Source organism: Globicephala melas, chromosome 12, assembly GCF_963455315.2.
Source record: "Globicephala melas chromosome 12, mGloMel1.2, whole genome shotgun sequence".
NCBI lineage: Eukaryota > Metazoa > Chordata > Mammalia > Artiodactyla > Delphinidae > Globicephala > Globicephala melas.
This window is the reverse complement of record NC_083325.1, coordinates 66,070,459-66,091,955: the sequence shown is the minus strand read 5'-3', so window position 1 is coordinate 66,091,955 and position 21,497 is coordinate 66,070,459. Positions and strand designations below refer to the sequence as shown.

The 21,497-nt window shown below is 45.9% G+C and overlaps 1 protein-coding gene across 1 annotated transcript in view; it reads right to left on the bottom strand.

The window, feature by feature from the left end:
* Positions 1-1,762: 1,762 nt before the first annotated feature.
* The window catches only part of CAPN13 (calpain 13), a 76,329-nt gene continuing 56,594 nt past the window's right edge, over positions 1,763-21,497 (bottom strand). The window contains 2 exon segments of the mRNA XM_060309235.1: positions 1,763-1,896; positions 2,027-2,102. Of these exon segments, the coding sequence (XP_060165218.1) occupies positions 1,763-1,896; positions 2,027-2,102 (210 nt within the window).

Below are 21,497 nucleotides of genomic sequence, written 5' to 3'. Positions count from 1 at the left end.
ACCTTACACTGGTGACAGAGACATTTTAATTTCCCTTTCTGTCCTCCTGTGAGGGTGGGGGGAGGGGTGGGATTGAGCCCTCATGTCTCCTCCAGATCCAGCCAGGCCATCTGTCTTCACTATTTTACCTGTACTGGGGTCCTGCATGAGGTCTGATGATGAGCGAAGTGTTTCTGTTATGTTAAAAGTTAGCAAAGTATTGATTGAATGCCATGTATTTTAATTGTAGGAATAAAGACCCCATATTTTATTCCTTGCCTCCTTATATGCCAGGCTCCTTGGAGGAACTCCAGTGAACAGAGGAGTGAGGACTTCTAGGCTGAGAGAGGAGCTAGATTTCAGACACCTTCAGGAAGACACACTCCTCGGAATACAAGCCACGGCCTCTGTTCTAACACACAGGCTGCCAGCACATGGCGGCTCCGGCTCCAGCCTCTGGGCCACAGTGGAAGCTAACACCACAAAAGTAGCTGGACTAGGGTGGGCAGGGGTCTCCCCAGCAGGAGGCAGCTCGCTTCTGGCCAAGGCCGAGCTTTTGTGCTTTGGGTTAAACAGGCAGGACCCCAGGAAAAGTCTGGAGCCCTCTATCCTGAAGAGTGTGAGGGAGTTTAGTTTTTACTTTTTTTTTCAGTATTGCATGGACAGAGGGAAAGGCAACAGGAATCCATAAAGAGGCCCACACCTGGGGGGAGATAAGGGCACAGCTGTGAGCCCAGAGTGGAGGTGGAAAGTGCAGAGGCAGGGGGTCAGGACGGGGGCTCATATCTCCAGGAGGGAGCTGAACCTCCACAAGGGAGTTTGAGCCAACCCTCCTTAGGGGCAGGGCTCCCTGCTGACTTGTGGGTTATAAAAATACTGTGCCTCAAAGATCCAGTCGTTTATCCTGGCTCATGGAGCTGCCCCCTGTACCATCTCTCTGTAAACTCTGCCTGCCTGGGCAGTGCCTGGGACCACCCTGTCTGTCCAGCTGGGCTGGTCCATCCCTGCCAGGGATGCGGGGCTGCCCCACCCCAGCCTGCCTGCCTCCCTGGCCCTGTGCTCCTTCATCTCTCAAGAGCTTGAGCCCCGCACCTGATGGTGGCCACACCAGGCATCTCTCCTGCATTGGGTACACCTTCTCGGAGCTGCAGGTCCTCGGCCTCTCCCCAGCACCAGAACCGTGGCCCTACTGGCAGCCCCAGACCCTGCACAGCCCACAGTGGCTCTCCTGCCATTGCACCACGCAGCCTGTGTGAGGAGCTACTGTGCAGGGGTCCGCGCCTCCTGAGGTGGGAGGGAGAGGAGGGCTGAGGTCGTTACCGAGGGGTGGGGATGGCAGGGAGACACTCTAGGTTAACCACAGCTACCCAGCTCTGATGGCTGGTTAGGTTCCAGCCTCTGCCTTAGGCTCGTTAAATATGTTACCTTCGCACATCCTCATAAGCATCCCTAAAGACTATTTTTATCCCCATTTTTGAGAGGAAGAAACTGAGGCCCTGACTTCAAACAAGAGCATCCCTCTGGGAGTCATGCGGTGTAGAGGGTGGAGGTCCCAGCTTCTCGGCTGTCGACCAGCTGCCCTGTCCAGGCACCGCCAGGCACAGACCCACGCTTCTCCCCGACCTGCTGCCAGTGAGACTCGCAGGAGGGAGAAAAGGAGGTTGACTCTGAGGGACGAGCTGGAGGTCCCCGGTGTGCCCAGCTCAGACCCACTGGGCACCAGGCCCCAGCATGCCACAGGTCTGCACACGTGCATTCCCAGGAATACTTGGGGCCGGAGGGATTAGACGCCACCAGCCGCAAATGCGATCACTGAAGGGTTCAGCCCAAGGAGGATTAGCTGGGGATTTGGAGGAAGTTTCCCACAAATCACCGTGGCTCCTGGAGGTGAAGATTCCTTGGGGACCGGAAGAGGTCCTGTTGGATGAGCAGGATCAGACAGGAGGACATCATGTGCTTGCTTTCCTGGGGTTCCCAGCACCCCCCAGAGAGCCTTGGCCGAGGGGATCCTCCCTGGAGACTGGGCCCTGCAGGAAAGCGTACCTACTTGGGGTCAGGGCCCTGGCTTCCGGTCCCTTCTCCCCTCCTCGGGCCCCACTGTCCTCAACCACCTGGTGAGGCTCCTGCAACCCACCAGGCCGCCAAGTGCAGCGGGCAGGTGCCCGGGCTGCGTGCAGGGGAGCTTTTGATCATAGTCTCTGCTCCATTATGGATCCTCCTGCCTGAGCCCGTCATTCCTCCCCTGCACGAGGCAGTTGACTGAACCTCCCCCCATATGAACTTACAAGGGTTAAAGGAAGGTGTTTATTAGGCGCCCTCATGCACCCAGCATGGTAAGAGCTCAATAAACAGTCTGTGGTTATTGTCACTAAAGGGTCCCTGACAGCACTCACATCATGAGAGGGCTCTGTTCCATGGCCCCATGCTGCCACCTGGCAGTCACAGGGAGGAAAATGAAACTGACTGAAGAGGGTGAGAGAAATAGCTTGTGGAGTTCTTACCAAGGCACTGACTGTCCTAATGCGTTACATGGATTGTCTCACGTGAGGACGAGATACCTAATAGCTCATATTAAATAAAGTGGTGCTGCTATTTATGTGACCAGAAACATTACCTGTGTCATTCTGCTTAATCTTACAACACCCGTTCAGGTAGGAATTTACTTCCTCCACCAAACAGATAGAGGACGACAAGGTTCAGAGATGTTAAGTAACTCCCCAAGGTCACACAGCAAGTAAACGTTGCAGCTAGAATTGGAACCCTGTTTAGAGCCGATCTCATGCTTGTTTGAGCATCACGTGCTTCCCCCCAGAGAAGCTCTAGATCGTCTCATAGGGGAGGGAGATTGACAGGGAGGACAGGTGTGACCATGGAGGGGGACTCAAAGGGAATCAAGCTCTTTGGTCAGGAGGCAACCACTTTTATCCTGGATCAGAGACTGAGGGCAAAGTCACAGCCCTGCAATCTTTGAAGTTATCTAAGCACTTTGCAAACAGGTGTTCCATTTCCACAAAGGTGGGCACAGAAATGGGGATTCAAAAGGCAGAGCCTGGAAGGAAATGCACATCTCTGGGAAGCATGATTAAGGAGACTTCTTCATTTTCATTTTTACACTTTGTGTGTGTTTTATCTCTCCCAGTGCATTTGAACTACACTGAATAAGACATAATATCACAACAGGAAGGACCTTAGAGATTGTCATGCTCATAGTGGGCACTCAGTAGTGTATTCAGTGAAAGGAGGAAGGAAAGAATCCAGTCTGGGGAAACTGAGGCACAGAGAGGAGGAGAGGTGCTCCCAAGGTCACACAGCTACCACACAGTTGGGTCTAAAATTTGGGTCTCTGGACACCCACCTGTTCTCTTTTCTATTCCACTGAATGGTACCCAGAGTGGCCGTAGAGCAGAGGAAGTGGAGGGAAGGCCTGTGTGCCAGGTGAGGGTACTGGCGAGCAAGTATGGGCTTCAGAGCAGGGGAATGGCCCGCCAGATTTATGCCTTTTCCAAATAACCAGTCTCTTCTGATTCCTTCTGTTCGCTATGAGGTTTATGTGGAGAGAGGGAGAGAGGGAGGGACTGATCTTACAAATCCTAGACCTGGGCCTGTTATCATATCCAGCCCTGGGCCATATTTGCTGTCCTGTCTTCTGATTTATTAACACTTGGCTCAGTCTTGGTCCTTAATTCTTACACCTGTCCCTATGCCCCCAGAGGGCTCCCTGAGGGGGACGATGTGGCCAAGAGGAGCACTGCTCTTCTTCCCGTCAGGGTCCTCCTGGGTCTACACTGAGCTTACGGGGTGATACCTCCGCTCATTCAGCTGCCAGGGACCCTGATGCCTGCCAAACCCTGGGCTAGGCCCTTTTATAACTTACTTAACAATCTCACAACCACATTAAGAGGCAGTAATTTGGGGGACTTCCCTGTGGTCCAGTGGTTAAGACTCCGTGCTTCCAATGCAGGGGCCCCCGTTCAATCCCTGGTCAGGGAAATAGATCCCACATGCTGCAACTAAAGATCCTGCATGCCGCAACTAAAGATCCCGCATGTCGCAACTAAAGATCCCGCATGTCGCAATTAAAGATCCCACATGCCACAACTAAAGATCCCGCATGCCGCAACTAAAGATCCCGCATGTCACAACTAAAGATCAGCCCAGCCACGTATGTTAGCTGCATGTCCTTCTCAGGTTACTTCTAGCTTTCGGTACCCTCTTAACATTAAAATGGGAATTCTATTATCTATTTCAAGGAATTATGCTTGAGATTATACTAGATTCTTGATGGAAATGCAAGCACAGGGCCTGCCATGGAGTAGGTGTTCTGCGATCAATTTGTTGCTTTCAACTCCAAATTCACCCATCCTTGCCCTGCTTTGTAATACTGCAGTTGGACCTTGTCAACACTTGTCCTTTACCAGAGAGACAGTAGAGGGTGCTAGGGGGACACTGCAAGGCGCACAGAGGAAGAGCTCCCCTTCCTGGCTCCAGTGTGCCTTTTTTCTTCCTGCAATGTGACTGCCAGCGGCATCTAGGCTCTCTCACCCAGTGGGGCTCTCTCAGGGAGTTTTTCTGGCTCCCAGCAGGGGTACCTCTTGTGCTTTAGCTCCTGGCTGGAGCCGCAGCGAACTTCTCCACCATCCAGTGGACTGCAGCCACACTCTCTCCCAAGTGGTCTGAATCTCATCCAAGTTCTTCCTTCCATCATTGGGGAATCCCTTATCCTTGGAGGTAGCAGCTCCTTCCAGCATTTCCTATTCCTGTCTTCCTTAGAGTCCTCTATTGCCCCTTTCAGTAGTTAACTACCCTTCACTAGTTAATCATTCTTTGTATTAAATTCTCCCTATTCCAACAGCTGGTATGGTTCTTGTCTCCTGACTGGACCCTGATTAATATAGAGTAGGTGTTTTAAAATGATAGTTCATGTGCTCTCCATCTCCAAAAAAGTATTTTTACATGCTCTCTTTAATAACCAGGGAAAATTTGCCACATACCACCAGAAGCTGTGGCAACTCTAGAAATTGCATCCCCAACCTGAATGAATGACTTCCCTCTTCAAGGGGTTCCTGGGTGTTACCACTGTACACTTCTTGGGGACAGTCTAGGGAAGCCATAGGGAGTGATGGTGACATGAACACAGCCACATTGGAAAGCATCACGGTCTTCTGCGGACACCATGCAGCACTCAGAGATTACTCTTGGAGAAAGACGAGTAAATACAGACCGGAAACTAGTGATAAGGCACATGGCTCAAGAGGCAGGAAGCCCAGTTCTTCTAGGGTAAGAATAATGTGATACTCAGGAAAGACCCCAAAACTCAGCCTCTGTGTCTTCAGCCATGCCAAAACATCATGAGTGCCTGGCGGGAGGTTCAGAATCTTCAGCACACAACCCTCGTTCTTTGCAGCTTGTGTGGGTATCAGTACAGGGAGGAAAGTGTATCAAAAAGAACCCATCTACATTGTTCTTTGGGGATACATGAACCCTATGGGTCCCACCAATAGGGCAAGATTCTGGTACCCAAAGTGGACAAGAGCAGGTGAAGTCCTCCCCACACCCAATAGAAAGCTGGCTCAATGAGGTTTCCTTCTGGCTGGTCCTGTTACCTTTTCCCACCTCAGCAACTGGCAGCCGGGACGGAGGTACGCCTTGGATGGAACATCTGTGGTCAATGGTCTGGCTGTCTCAAGGAGGTGGGTGGGTGGCAGGACCGTGCCTGATCACGGGGTGGGTGGGACCCCAGGGTCGTAGTGGTGAACTCGAGGCCATGCCTTCCCAGTAGGGACATCCTGCACACTGCATGGACCTAGGATCCCTGACTACACACCGTAAGTCATGGAAGTCCAGAGAACAAGGCAGTTGGAAGGGAAAGACTTAAGGAGCAAACTCCCTTTTGAAGAAACTGAGGACGGTCAGACAGAGAGGCAGTGGCAAGACTGAGATTACAACGCAGGGCCCTGCATCACTCCCACTCACTGAGGGTTAATGCTGCCCCAGGAAGGACGGGGCTTTCGCAAGTGCCGAGAAGCAGGGCTGGGCTGTGATTAGTGGAGATAGCCACGAGGTGTCACTGTCTCACCACCATCCGTGGCTGCACTGTGGCCTGGATTCCACCCTTCCAGGGCAGTGTCAAAGCTAATGACCAACTCTGGGTGAGAGAAGGGGCACTGTTTTTTCATTCCATGCATAAGGTTTTAAAAAAAATGTTTTAATTGAAATATGGTTGATGTCCAATACTATGTTAATTTTCAGGTAAACTACAAAATGATTTGACATTTGCATACATTATGCAGTGATCACCACGGTAAGTCTAGCAACCATCTGTCCCTACACAAAGTTATTACAATATTATGGACCATACTCCTTATGCTGTAATATACAGCGAAGGGGCTTTTGAAATTTCCATCGCTGAAAAATCATAAAAGGAGTAGCCCCTCCCAGGCTGAGGGAAAAGAGCTCCGTTTATTTCTCTAGAGAGCGGGTCCCAGTAAGAGCTCTTGCTGCTGCATTGTTAGGGGCTCTTTCTTCCTGCCTAATTGCTGTCTCTTCATGATGACCGTGGCTTAGAATCCTTAGGCTCTGGCTCCCCAAGTGTGTGCCGTGGAAGGGAACTTAGAGATCTCCAACTTCAGCCCCTTCATTTTAAGGGAAGCCGAGAAAGAGAAGGCCATTCCCAAAGCACACATAGCTGGATGGAGGCAGAACCAGGACTTGAACCTGAGACCCCAGAGGCCTTGCCCAGTGCTCTGTCCACTCCACCGTGCTCCCTGTCTCTACACTACACATGCTCGGCCATTCATTCTCTTAACACTATTGGGCACTTACTCTCAACTATTTTTCTTTTCTTTGTGCCTGAACAGAATTGGAAACTCTTCAAGACATAAGATGACATGGCATGTCAGTGATCCCATCAGAAGGGCACAGCTGGGGGTCAGTTTCCTTCCCTTGGTCAAGAGTATTTACCAACTCAGAATTCTTCTCCATGCAAGGACTACTCCTATTTGAGCGAGCTTTACATGAGTAAGATCAAATTCTACCTGGAAGCTGGGGGGTGGGGGGGTGGGGAGAGAGAGATGCAGTTTCTAAATGATAACATAGAGTCTTCTGGTAAGTACTGACATAGCTAATAGAGTCAAATAAGTGAAACCTGATTTAGTGACGGAAACAGCGCACCGTGGATACGGGTCTATTCGATTCATGACTACATGCTTAATTTTTATGTCTTCTCTCCTAAATCAAGCCCTTATATATTAACTGCCACGTTCTCCTATCTAGCTTCCTTGAATCAACTCTCTTGCTTCTTATCTTTCCCACACATTTTACTAGATTAATCTACCATAAACTCTACTTTCATCATATCACTCCCTTGTTCAAACAATAAATCGTTATCTTCTAATATAACAAAACAAAACACAAAAGAGTATTTACCAATGTCATCCATTCTTTATGCCAAAAAAGGGAAGACATGAGATGAGAATTCAAAGTCAGACAGAGGATGGGGCAATGCTGCAGAGATGGCAGCTCAGATGGCAAGCTCCAGCCAGGCTGGCCGGAGGCTCCTTGCTGAGCCCACACTGGGTACTTGAGTGGGAAGGAACCTTTGGAAGGCGGATGCTTTGAAGCTGCATCAACTGTGACCATCAGGGGGCAGTGTTTTGCCACGTCCTGCTCGGTCCAAGAGACTGTTTTCTGAGCACTGAAGAAAGTAAATCTTTTAAGGGAACAGAGGGGTGTTTAACACAAGAGTCTAAGTGCGGAAAAAAAGAAAGATGTATCAGTCTGGACTTGAAATTGATCCCCGAATGCAGTCATTCTATTGTTTTTGCCTGTGTCTATTCTTATTCGGCAGTTAAACAGTTGCCACAGCTATGAAGTTGGAGAATTATGTCTCGGTGTGGAGCCCCTTTCACACGGTCCTTCTCCCATGGTCCAGAGTTGTTCATAACCTTAGAAACCCTCTGGGGGCATCGGGGGTCTCAGAAAGAATGGTCTAGAATCTGGCTAGGGACGCCGCAGCCTGTGCAGCCTCAAGCCCATCCACCTTCCTCGCCACTGTCCTCCACCTGGCTGCAGAGTTGGCCCGCCTGCCCTTTCTGCATCTAACTGCTGATACTCAGGCATCACCCGCTCTGCTGCAGCCCAGTGCCGCAGCTCTACTCATTGCTGACCACTCCGTTGGGATATTAAGCACTTCTGGCTTGGCTGGGGGATGGTTAATCAACAACGTTGTCAGAGTGATGGATTCTTCCAGGATTACTGCTTAATTAGCTTGTTTAGAGGTAAAAATCAACTAGGACATCAGCTCTCTGGGAGCTGGAAGGAGGGGAGCAGTGAGCTGGGAGGTGGCAGGGAGGGATCTCAGCCATCCAGGGCAGCAGGCGTGGGGCTGAGGGGGTGGGGGAGGGGTGGTGGGCGGCCTCTGACCAGAGCAGACCTGAAGCTTGAATTCATGGGGCATTTCATAGCCTTCCTGGTTGCTGCAGCCCAGAGCGTTTCCACCATTCAGCGGAGCTGCAAAAGCAGTGAGTCCTGAAAAGTCACCTGAGGGCCACAGCCATCACTTGAGAGCTTTAAAAGAAAAAAGCAGATTCCCAGGTCTAGCACCAGACTTTCCGGATCGGAATTTCTGAAGTCTTTTAGAAAAGCTATTCCTAATATTTATGCACAATGAAGTGTGAGAGCTACCACTCTGATTGGTGTCGGGCAAGTCAGCATTTCCACTGGCAACAGATTTCAGATGATTGGGACTATGGCCACCACCCCGATCAACGTCCATAGACCCCAGTCTTCCTCTTTCTGCTTTTTTTTTTTTTTTTTTTGCAGTACGCGGGCCTCTCACTGCTGTGGTCTCTCCCGTTGCGGAGCACAGGCTCAGCGGCCATGGCTCGCGGGCCCAGCCACTCCGCGGCATGTGGGATCTTCCCGGACCGGGGCACGAACCCACGTCCCCTGCACCGGCAGGCGGACTCTCAACCACTGCGCCACTAGGGAAGCCCTGTTTTTTTTTTTTTTTAACTTTTTATTTTAGGTTGGAGTATAGTTGATTAACATGTTGTGTTAGTTTCAGGTGTACAGCAAAGTGATTCAGTTATACATATGCATGTATCAATTCTTTTTTTTTTAAATAAATTTATTTATTTATTTTGGGCTGCATTGGGTCTTTGTTGCTGCACATGGGCCTTCTCTAATTGTGGCAAGCGGGGGCTACTCTTTGTTGCGGTGCGCGGGCTTCTCATTGCAGTGGCTTCTCTTGTTGCCAAGCATGGGCTCCAGGCACACGGGCTTCAGTAGTTGTGGCACGTGGGCTCAGTAGTTGTGGCTCGCAGGCTCAGTAGTTGTTGCTCTGTGGCATGTGGGATCTTCCCGGACCAGGGATCGAACCCCTGTTCCCTGTGTTGGCAGGCGGATTCTTAACCACTGCGCCACCAGGGAAGCCCATATATGTACCTATTCTTTTTCAAATTCTTTTCCCATTTAGGTTGTTACATAATCTCCTGATTTCTGTCTTGTCCTCAGTCTCTCCTGTCTTATTCGTCTGTATTGCTCCCTGCCACGCCTCATTTGTTTGCCCCTGTCTGTCTGAATCATCCTCCCCGCCAGCTCTCCATCTCCATCTGCTTGTCGTTCCCTCTCCCCCCATTTTTCTCTTTCCCCTGTGCTGACTATTGTCTGTTGGCACCTGACACTCTTTATACCCCCTTTCTATACCCTCTTCCATTTGGCAGGGGCTGGAAGCCTCTAGAAGAGTCCCAGATATATTTTAAGTCCCACCGGTGAGATGCACTTATGACCTGAAAGGCAGCAGACAGGCAGAGCCTTATTATTCTGCCTCTGGCAGGGTGGGCAGATGTGAGGTTTTGTCCTGCAAGTCACCTGCTTAGGCCTGCAGGCAGCTGTGACCATTTCTGGCTGTTCCCTGTCGTATCTGGTGAGGGTGGCGGCGGCGGCAGCAGCTTCTTCGTTCTCTGAAAGCTAGTGGTGAACCTGGGAGTTGGTGGTGATTGTGTCTGGCCTGCGCTCCTCCAGCAAACCCAACAATTTTGTGAGCAACTCACTCCCTGTGTTAAATACGTCCTTTTTGATATACCTTGAGTGGTTCCTGTTTTCTCGCCTGATGCTGCCTGATATACTCTCCGTTCCTCCCTTCCGCTTAACCTTTTCTTCTATTCCACACTCCCTGCCCTTTCCCTATTCCCAGCCCCTCCTCCTAACTGGCTATTATATGAAACTGAAAGTTTTAAATGTTTAGATTTGGGTAAGTTATATTATCTCCATTCTTAATTTAAAACATAGGTGAGTGGAACATTTTTTGAGGTTGGAAAACCCCTCGTTGAACTGAGTTGGCTATATCTGAGGTCCTCCTGGATTCTGTCCTAGTGGGTCAGGGCCCTTGATGGAGCACAGGGGATGGGGGAGGGAAGAGGGAAAGCACAGGCATGCCATGTGCTGCACTGTTCACTGTAATCCTGCCTCTGTCCCCATTGGGCCTGGAGGTGGCAAGAACCAAGGAACCTATTTCTGTTCTAGGGAGAAGCAAGACTGACGTCACCCCAAACCACTGGGTTTGCACGTAGAGCTGCTCTCTGAGCTGTCCATTGTTTTAAAGCAGAGTCTGTGTTGACCAGTCGGGACCAGTGTTTCACATGCAGAAAATCTTACCTAAGAGGGCAGTCTGATAGCCCAGGACTTGGGGTCTCCAGGCATTAGCTCTGTCTACCTCTGAAGTCCATGCTGATAACCATGGCCATCTATCCTGGTCAGCCAAGCACAGGGCCAGGAGGCCCAATGACGTGGCCCAAGCTATGCTGTGTGTCTGGCCCTGCTCTGCTACCGAAATGATTGCAAACACGTCGCAGCAGTTCCTGTGAGAGGCAGGTTAGTTGGCTGTGTGTTTGTTCCTCGTACCGGGACGCATCCACCTCCAAACACTCACTTAGTACCTGAGTATGGGCGTTTGCATGATGGCGCACCCCTGCCCAGGCCATCAACCTTCTGATGGTTTCTTCTCAGAAAGGTCACACCCTGGCAGTTTCTTGCCCTATTCTCTTGACACACGCATCTGCGAGGATTCCCTCACTGGACAGATGCTTCTAGGAATGAGTTCTCAAATGTCAGTCCTCCTAAGTGGGGTCTGGCCTGGTCACTCTCTGGAAGCTCTTCTATACTCTGGTGGGGCACGACCTTTTAGAGCTATCTGATGACCATTTTATGGATTATAGGAGTGAGGGAGGCGTCCACCTTGCTGGCTGGATTCCCCCTCCCCCAAAGGTATTTTTCATCCAGAACTAAGATCCTACTTGTCACGGAGTTGAAGACCCTTATTTTGCCACCTGGCTGTGAAACAGGATTCAGATATCGGAGAGTATGAGTAATTCTGCAAACACCCAACGGTCCGTTCCGATGTCACGCACAGCACCCTGTGGGTGGGCAGACTGAGAAATGATTGGGTTGATGGGAGGGGAACCGAGATGTAGCTTCTCCCCTGCTCTCCCACGAGGGATCCTCTTCTGCTTCGTTCTCCTGGGATTCCAGGCTGGGGTTCTGAAGTATTCAGATGACCTGTTCCATGATTGTGCGCTAACCAGAGCTTCACCCAGCTGAGGACCTGGCCCAGGATCCTCGAAGGCGGCTTTGACTGTGCTGCAAGCAGTGCAGGCTTTGCTGTATCACACCTTTGGGGGCAGCACAGCCCAATGGAACAAGGGCCAGATTCTTGAGTGATCACTGGGAATTTGTCTCAGAAAAAGACACAGATGCTCAAATGCAAAAGGTCCGAGGTGAGTAAAGAAGCTTTTCCTTCGAGTGACCACGGAGGCCAGGCCCCATTCCCACAGATGCTGTTCAGGTCCACCAGACAACAGAGGGAGCACCTGTACCACCTACTGGCAAGGCTGGACCAGCTCCATCACACCCATGGCTCCAATGGATGGCAATGTCCCTACTTTATTCTTCAAAAGTCCCCAGAGGCACCCTACCCACCTACTCTGCCCTGTCTGAGCACAAACCATAGTCCATTTAGCACCTGAGTGCCTGCAGCAAAGTGGAGGGGAAGTCAGTTCCTCTGACCCCCTGGACAGGATGGAAGGGCTGAGAAGAGGGGCAGCTAGAATAACTACAACTCTGTCCTCTGGTCTAGCTGAGCTCTGGTCTGCTGGCTGTGGACCCCTGCGGAATAGTGGCTTTTCTCGAGGGCTTGTCTCTTGGATTCAAGTGATATCTCTGCATAGACATTTTTTTCTACAACTATAATCAAACATCTTTCCCTACCTGGTAAAGAAGCCACCTCAACTGTTCTTCTCTGTCTCCCTCCTCTTCTCTTGAGTCTTAAACTCTTGTCTCTCAGATTATTTGCTAGTTTGCTTATTTATTTTTCATAACGGTCCAGCCCAAGGTACATAATTAAAAAATTCAAGACATTCATACAAAGCATGAAGAAAAAACAGCAGTCCCCTGCCCCATTCCTATCCAAAATTCCTCTCTCCGAACTCTTTCTTCCGAACTCTTTACTTCTCAATAATAGTTTATATGGTTACCCCTTGACTTACCAATTTTAAATGGCTACTGACTCCTCATGATGGAAGATGGGGCTGGGTGCTTCTAACCCCACTTTCATGCCTGTATCTTCTCTCCCTCCATTCTCTAATATATTATGTCACATTTTTTTGTTAAATCAATACTCAATTTTTATTTTATTCTGCTGAGTGAAGAAAAACTCTAGGTTCATATTTCCTTTCTTCTAAGAAGTCTTTGTTCTTCCAGGAGTTAGCAATTACCTCATTTAAAAAATCTGCTTGGGGCTTCCCTGGTGGTGCAGTAGTTGAGAATCTGCCTGCCAATGCAGGGGAAACGGGTTCGAGCCCTGGTCTGGGAAGATCCCACATGCCGCGGAGCAACTGGGCCCGTGAGCCACAACTACTGAGCCTGCGAGGCTGGAGCCTGTGCTCCACAACCAGAGAGGCCGCGATAGTGAGAGGCCCGCGCACCACGATGAAGAGTGGCCCCCACTCGCCACAACTGGAGAAAGCCCTCGCACAGAAATGAAGACCCAACACAGCCATAAATAAATTAATTAATTTTAAAAAAAATCTGCTTGGTCTATGTCATTGTCCTAATAATTCTTCCAACCCTCCAGCAGAAGTTCAAAATCCTTCGGAACACTATTTTTCCCATGATTAAGCGATTAGATAAAACTACTGGTTCCGTTTTTCCCATAGGTTGCTCTTCCTGCTCCCTGCTGGGCTTCTGGCTCTCTCGTTCAGCTCTGCAGCTCTGGCCTTTGGACTTCCGTAGTGAGTGAAGGACATAGTGCTGGACCTCCTGTTTCCTGGATTCCAACTCTTTCTCCATCTTCGTTCATGTCCTTGGAGTTTTCATGTTATTGTCCTAGCTGGATACATTTCTCTTTAAAAGCTAGCTCTGGAAAGCTGCACACCCTAGGGGCGAAAGGTGCCTGGTAATCCCCAGGTGTATGTTTGCCAAAGGAGGTGGGGAGTTTTCCTATCACCAGAGGCAAATCAGACTCTCAGCTCTCAGAAAGAATTTCTTTGGTCTGAAGGCTGGAGAGACGGATTTCTTAGGATAGAAGCAGACCCACTCTTGTGAAAACTGCTGTTGGTAGATCAGCAGGATCAGGGCCACCGCTGCCCACATTTCACCCTCATGCAGAGTAGGAGGAGGTGGCCCCTTCCTCCAGACACTTTATTTATGCGTAGTGGGAACTGTTCTAAATGCTAACTTTGTTAGAATAAGGCACTTTACTGCCATATTGACAGTAGATCAACGTGAATGTAGATGACATCAGCTAGACAAACTCTCAGCAGGGTGTGACTTGCAGTGTACGAAACCTCTAGACTCTGAAATCAGTTAAGATCAACATAGCCTCAAGTGTCCAAGGACCATACACCAAAGCACAGAGTATTAGCATTCTTTAAAGTAAGAATTCAATACTTTTTAAACAATTTTAACATAAACATGGCCCCCAGTGTGACAACCGAAGTGTGTGCTTTGTTCAAAAGAAACAGATATGATGAGAGGGGAGGAAGAGGAGTTGTCTGGTCGGTTTTTTTTTTTTCTTTCTTTTTGGGTACACAGGCCTCTCACTGTTGTGGCCTCTCCCGTTGTGGAGCACAGGCTCCGGATGTCTGGTTGGTTTTAATATCATAGTTTACTAAGTCAGAGGAGAGCAGATGGATGAAGATGAGAGAGAGGAACAGAAATGTTCTCACAACGGGAGTACACCCCAGCTTTCCTGGTGAGTCCAAGGGCAGGTAAAAGCTTCCTGTACACAGTTTGTAGGAAGCAGCCCAGAATGGGTAGACTGGAGAGGGGCTTCCGCAACCCCAAGTCTCTGGGGAGAAGCTCACATAGCTCATCTGACAAGGCCTTCACTAGTTCCCGTGACTGCTTCCTGGCACGGAGGACCAAATGAGCAAGGTGAGGGAATCCGCCTCTGGATTGAGTGTTGGCCAACAGTGAACCTGGGAGTGATGGGAATCCTGGAAGAAAGTAACTCTGACTTTGTAATAGCAGAGTAAGGGAATGTTGGCCAGAGTTGAAATGTTCCTGAGACTTAGGAAAGCAGATTTCAAAAGAGTGAGAGGATCAATGGGTTAGACAATAGCCTTTATAAAAGAATATAGGTCATGATGTATTGGAGATTATAACAAGATAACGTTAACTATCTGCTCTCCAGTAATCCCAATGGGCAAGAAAATAGAAATAGCTGAAATAGCAGGAAGATGTGGGTTTAAGACAATATTGACAATATTTACAATGTTTACATCCCATTTACAAAAGTTGGGATGAGAACAAAACAAAGGAAGACACAAACCTGAAAGGACAATTTCTTTTAGTCATTTTGGAAATCGTTACTGAGTGGTTTCTCCACATGCTAAGGAGATAGCAACAAATAAGACATACCTAGGCTTACAGCGTAGCAGGGAATACAGACATCAAGACAGTAATTAAAAGTGTGCTGATTTAGCAAACTACAAATACAGGGGAACTTCCTCAACTTGACAAATGGTATCTACAAAAACCCCAGAATGGGACTTCCCTGGCGGTCCAGTGGTTAAGACTCTGCACTTCGACTGCAGGAGGTGCAGGTTCCATCCCTGGTCAGGGAACTAAGATCCCACATGCTGTGTGGTGCAGCCAAAACAAACAAACAAAAAACAAAACCCACAGCTAACATCATACTTATTGGTGAAAGACTTGGGAGTTCTCTCCCAAGATCAGGAACACAAGAATGTCTGCTTTCTCCACCTCTACTCAGCATTGTACTAGAAGTTCTAGCCAGGACAGTTAGACAAGAAAAGTAAATAAAAGTCATCCAGATTGGAATGGAGAAAATAAAACTATCTCCATTTGCATATGACATGATTTTTATATATATAAAACCTAAGGAATCCTCTAAAAAACTATTAGGACTAAGAAATAAGTTCAGAAAGGTGGCAGAACATACAAAAATCAATTTTACTTCTATACATTAGCAATGAATAAGCTAAGAGTGAAATTATGTATAATAGAATCAAATTGAATAAAATGCTTAGGAGTAAATTTAACAAAGGAAGTGCAGGACTTCTACACTGAAAACCACAAAATGTTGTTGAAAGAAACTAAATGAGATCTAAAAATAATGGAGAGACATCTCATGTTCATGGATCAGAAAATGTTATGTTGTGAAGATGGCAATACTCCCCAAATTGATCTACAGATTTATGTGATTGCCATAAAAATCCCAGCTGCCTTTATTTTCTGCAGAGTTTGTCAAGCTGACCCTAAAATTCATATGTAAATGCAAGGAACTCAGTCACCAAAACAATCTTGAGAAAGAAAACCAAGTTGGAAGACTCATACTTCCTGATTTCAAAACATACTACAAAACTATAGTAATCAACAGAGTGTGGTACTGTCAAAAGGATAGACATTAAGATAATGCGATAGAATTTAAAGTTCAGGAATAAATCCTTACATTATGATAAACTGGTTTTTGGAAAGGGTGCCAAAACAATAAAATGGGGCAAATAACAGTCTCTTTAATAAATGGTGCTGGGACAACTGGATATACAGGAAAAGAATGAAGTTGGACCCCCTACATCACAACATAGACAAAAATTACCTCAGAATGGATCAAAGACCTAAACGTAAGAGCTAAACTATAAAACTCTTAGAGAAAAACATAGGAGTAAATACTCATGATCTTGGGTTAGACAATGATTTCTTAGATACAATACCAAAAGTGTAAGTGACAAAAGAAAAAATAGATAAGTTGGACTTCATCAAAATTAAAAACTCTGAAAATGGTATCATCAAGAAACTTAAAAGACAATCTGCAGAATGGGAGAAAATTTTTGCAAATCACATAGATGATAAGGGACTGGTAACTAGAATATATATATAAAGAACTCTTACAACTCAGCAACAAAATGATAAATAACCCAGTTTTAAAAACAGACAAAGGATTTGAACAGATATTTCTCCAAAGAAGATATACAAATGGCCAATAAACAACAAAAAGGTACTCAACATCATGAGCTATCAGGGAACTGCAAATCAAAACCACAATGAGATATAACGTCATACCCTCTAGGATGGCTATAATAAAAAAGACAATGAAAAGTGTTGGCGAGATGAAGGAAATTGAAGATGATTTAAAGAAATGGAAAGATATCCCATGCTCTTGTATTAGAAGAATTAATATTATTTAAATGACCACACTACCCAAAGCAATCTACAGATTTAATGCAATCCCTATCAAACTACCCAGAACATTTTTTACAGAAGTAGAACAAATAATCCTAAAATTTATATGGAACCATAAAAGACCCCAAATTGCTAAAGCAATTCTGAGAAAAAAGAATAAAGCTGGAGGTATAAGCCTTCCAGACTTTAGATAGTACTACAAAGCTACAATAATCAAAACAGCATGTTATTGGCACAAAAACAGACACATAGATCAATGGAACGGAAGAGAGAGCCCAGAAATAAACCACATACCTATGGTCAATTAACCTATGACAAAGGAGGCAAGAATATACAATGGAGAAAAGACAGGCTCTTCAACAACTAGCACTGGGAAAACTGGACAGCCACATGTAAAACAATGAGATTAGAACATTCGCTCATATAAAACTCTGAGAAGAGAACACAGCCAGAATACTCTTTGACATAAATCATAGGGAATATTTTCTTGGATCAGTCTCCTAAGGTAAAAGAAATAAAAGCAAAACTAAATGCTTTTGCACAGCAAAGAAAATGAAAAGATAACCTATGGAATGGAAAAAATATTTGCAAATGATGCAAATGACAAGCGGTTAATATTCAAAATATACAAACAGCTCATACAACTCAATATAAAAAATAGGCAGAAGATTTCAATAGATATTTTTCTAAACAAGACATACAGATGACAAATAGGCACATGAAAAGACACTCAACATTGCTAATTATTAGAGAAATGCAAATCAAAACCACAATGAGGTATCACCTCACACCTGTCATAATGGCTATCATGAAAAAGTCTACAAATAACAAATGTTGGAGAGGATGTGGAGAAAAGGGAACCCTTATACACTGTTGGTGGGAATGTAAATTGGTACAGCCACTGTGGAGAACAGTATGGAGGTTCCTCAAAAAACTGAAGATAGAACTATCATATGCTCTAGAAATTCCACTCCTGTGTATATATCTGGAAAAAATGAAAACTCTAACTCAAAAATATTCATGCACTACAATGTTCATAGCAGCACTATTTACAATAGCTGAGACATGGAAGCAATCTAAGTGCCCATCAACAGACGACTGGCTTAAGAAGGTGTGGTATAGATATAATGGAATATTACTCAGCCATATAAAAGAAGGAAATTCTGCCATTTGAAGCCATGTGGATGGACCTAGAGAATATTATGCTTACTGAAATAAGTCAGACAGAAAGACAAACACTAAATATTGCTTATATGTGAAATCTAAAAAATAATATAAATGTATGTATATGCAAAACAGAAACAGACTCACAGACATAGAGTCTGTGGTTACAAACTTGTGGTTACCAAAGGGAAGCAGGAAGTGGGGAGGGACAAATTAGGGGTATGGGATTAACAGGTAAAAACTACTATATACAAAATAGATAAGCAACAAGGATACACTGTATAGTACAAGGAATTATACCCATTACCTTGTAATAACCTATAATGGAATATAATCTGCAAAAATACTGAATCACTATGCTGTACACCTGAAACTAACACAGTATTGTAAATCAAGTATACTTTAATAAAAAAAGTGTTGCCGATAATATGGACAAATTGGAACTCTCATTTACTGCTGGTAGGAATGTAAAGTGGTGTAGCTGCTTTGGAAAACAGTCTGGCAGTTGCTCAAAATGTTATACATCAAGTCACCACATGATCCAGCAATTCCATTTCTAAGTATACAAATGAAATGAAAACATACATCCATGCAAAAACTTGTACACAAACATTCATAGCAGGATTATCTACAATAGTCAAAAAGTAGAATCTACCTAAGTGCCCGTCAACTGATGAATGGATGAATAAAATATGGTATACCTGCAAGATGAAAATATTATTGGGCACTAAAAAGGAATGAAGTACTAATACATGCTACCACCTGGATGAACCTTGAAAATATTATATTAAGTGAAAGAAGTCAGTCACAACAGACCACATATTGCATGATTCCAATGACATAAAATGTCCAGAATAGGCAAATCTATAGATTCAGAAGTAGATTAGGGGTCACCTAGGGCTAAAGGGATGAGGCAAAAATAGGACTTGACTGCTAATGAGCATGGAGTTTCTTTTTGTGGTGACGAAAAATGTTCTAAACTTACATTGTAGTGATGGTTGCCGAGCTCTGTGACTATGCTGAAGACCACTGAGCTGTATACCTTAAATGGGTAAACTGTATGCTATGTGAATTATATTTCAATAAGGCTCTACAAAAAAAAAGGAAGGAGTGAGCCACAGCAACAAAACAGTGTTTTGAATGTTATGATGGGGGAAGTGGTTTACACGAATAAATAATATGGAAACCCAATGGGGCCAAGACATGAAGGATCAAGAATGAGGTAACTAACCCAGGGCTGGGCAGACAGTAAGGGCAAAGGGCAAGGTTGGGAAAAGAATGAAACACTGAAGGAAATAAAGATATCTGATAAGGGGTTAATATCCAACATATATAAAGAACTCATATGACTCAACAGAAAAAAATCTCAATCTGATTTAAAAATGGGCAGAGGAAAAAAAAAAAAAAAAGGGCAGAGGATCTGAATAGACATTTTCCCAAAGAAGACATACAGATGGCCAACAGGCACATGAAAAGATGCTCAACATCACTAATCATCAGGGAAATGCAAATCAAAACTACAATGAAGTATCACCTCACACCCGGTAGAATGAGTATCATCAAAAAGACAAGTGTTGGTGAGGAGGTGGAGAAAGGGAACCTTTGTGCACTGTTGGTGGGAATGTAAATTGGTGCAGCCATTATGGCAAACTGTATGGAGTTTCCATAAAAAATCTGTAATAGGCTCTGGGTATCTGCTCTCCAGAGGACACTGAACCAACTCCTAGTACCATCGGACACACCCACCACTGGAGTGGGCACAGCATGCCAACTTTTACTTGTGTCAAGGAAGACTGTGAGCTGTGGGTCTTGCCCTCAGAGGAGGGCCTCCCATGACCAGCTGCCTGCACACTGTCCTCTGACTGCCCAGCTGGTGATGTCCCTCTGCCTTGAAGTCTCGCTCAGTCCATCCAAAGTACTCCATGTGAACGATGACCTCATCAAGAGCCCACAACACCGGACAGCAACTCCTAATCATTCAAGACTCAGTTCCTAGGCTGTCTCCTAGAGAGACATCACAACTTCCAGGCCAACTTAGCTGTACCATCATCTTTGCACGAACTTCTGTGTTAGCTTTCACTACAGAGTATTGCAATTGATCTGTTATATTCAGTATTTACATTTCTGTCTCTTTCACTCCATAGCAAGACCCTCCAGGGCAATGACCGAGTTTGATTTCCCTAAAGACCTGTATGTTCAGCTGTCTACGGGAGATCTCCATATGGGTGTCCCACAAGCACATCACCATATCCAAAGCTGAACTCATCCGAACACCCCTTAGTGTCCATAGAGCACCCAAGCCTCTTTCGTTGCATCTTGTATATTAGAGTGTAGTTTCCTATTACAGAACTATCTCTCCCACTAGACAGAGAGGAACTGAGGGCAGAAACCACGCGAATTTCAGTATCCCTGGAGCCCAGCACAGTGCCTCTCATATAGGTGTTATTCAATAAATGGTCACTTAATTGAAAAAAAATTAATAATAGAACTATCATATGATCCAACAATTCTACTTCTGGGTATTTATCCAAAGAAAATAAAAACACTAACTTGGAAAGATACAGACACCTTCCTGTTCATTGCCGCATTCTTTACAGTAGCCAAGACATAGAAACAACCTACTGATACATGTCCGTCAATAGACGAATGGATAAAGAAAATGTGGTATACATATATACATACAACAGAATATTATTCAGCCATAAAAAAGAAGAAAATCCTGCCATTAGTGACAACATGGATGAACCCTGAGGGTATTATGCTAAGTGAAATAAGTCAGAGAGAGACAAATACTGTACGATTTCACTTACATGTGGAATCTAATAAAAAACCACAACTGAATTCATAGATACAGAGAACAAAGTGGTTGCCACTGGTGGGAGGTAAGGGGGTTGGTCAAAATGGGTGAAGGTGGTCCAAAGGTGCAAACCTTCAGTTAAAAGATACAGAGGTTTTGGGGCGGTTAACATACAGCATGGGGACTATACTGTGTTGTCGATTTGAAAGATGCTAAGAGAGTAGATTGTAAAAGTTCTCATCACAAGAAAAAAAATTGTAACTATGTGAGGTGATAACCACACTTATCATGGTAATCGTTTCACAATACATACATACATCAGAGCATTACGTTGTACGCCTAAAATGAACACAGTGTTAAATATCAATTATATCTCAATAAAAAGAAATTTTAAAAAGAATTCTAAATCCCTCCCTCATAACCTCCAGGCCACACTCTTTCACGGATGCCCCCTGTTCTACGTGACTTGGATGACATCTGCAGCATTGGCCTTGAAACCCATGGGCCAAGCAGCTGAGCCTTGGCTCACACAGAGAAGGGCTCTGTAATCCCTGGGGAGGCTGCCCCCAGAGAGAGAGTCTCGTGTGCAGTTCCTGGAGGGGAAGATGCATTGTGCCCCTGGGAGGAAATGAATTCTAAAGCTATGTCGTCTTATCTGGGCTCTGGGGTCTGCTCTCCTCCTGGCTTCAGTTGTACATCACCAGGTTCATCCAGTGAGAAATAAGCATCCTTGTTACAACACAACTTTAAACTAGTCAGCTTAACACAGAGCAGGGCAAATGGTACCCTCTTCCCTTGAAAGATCTCAGTCTAGTCTCATCAACCTTTTCCAGCTAATTCCAACCCAAGCAGGAGG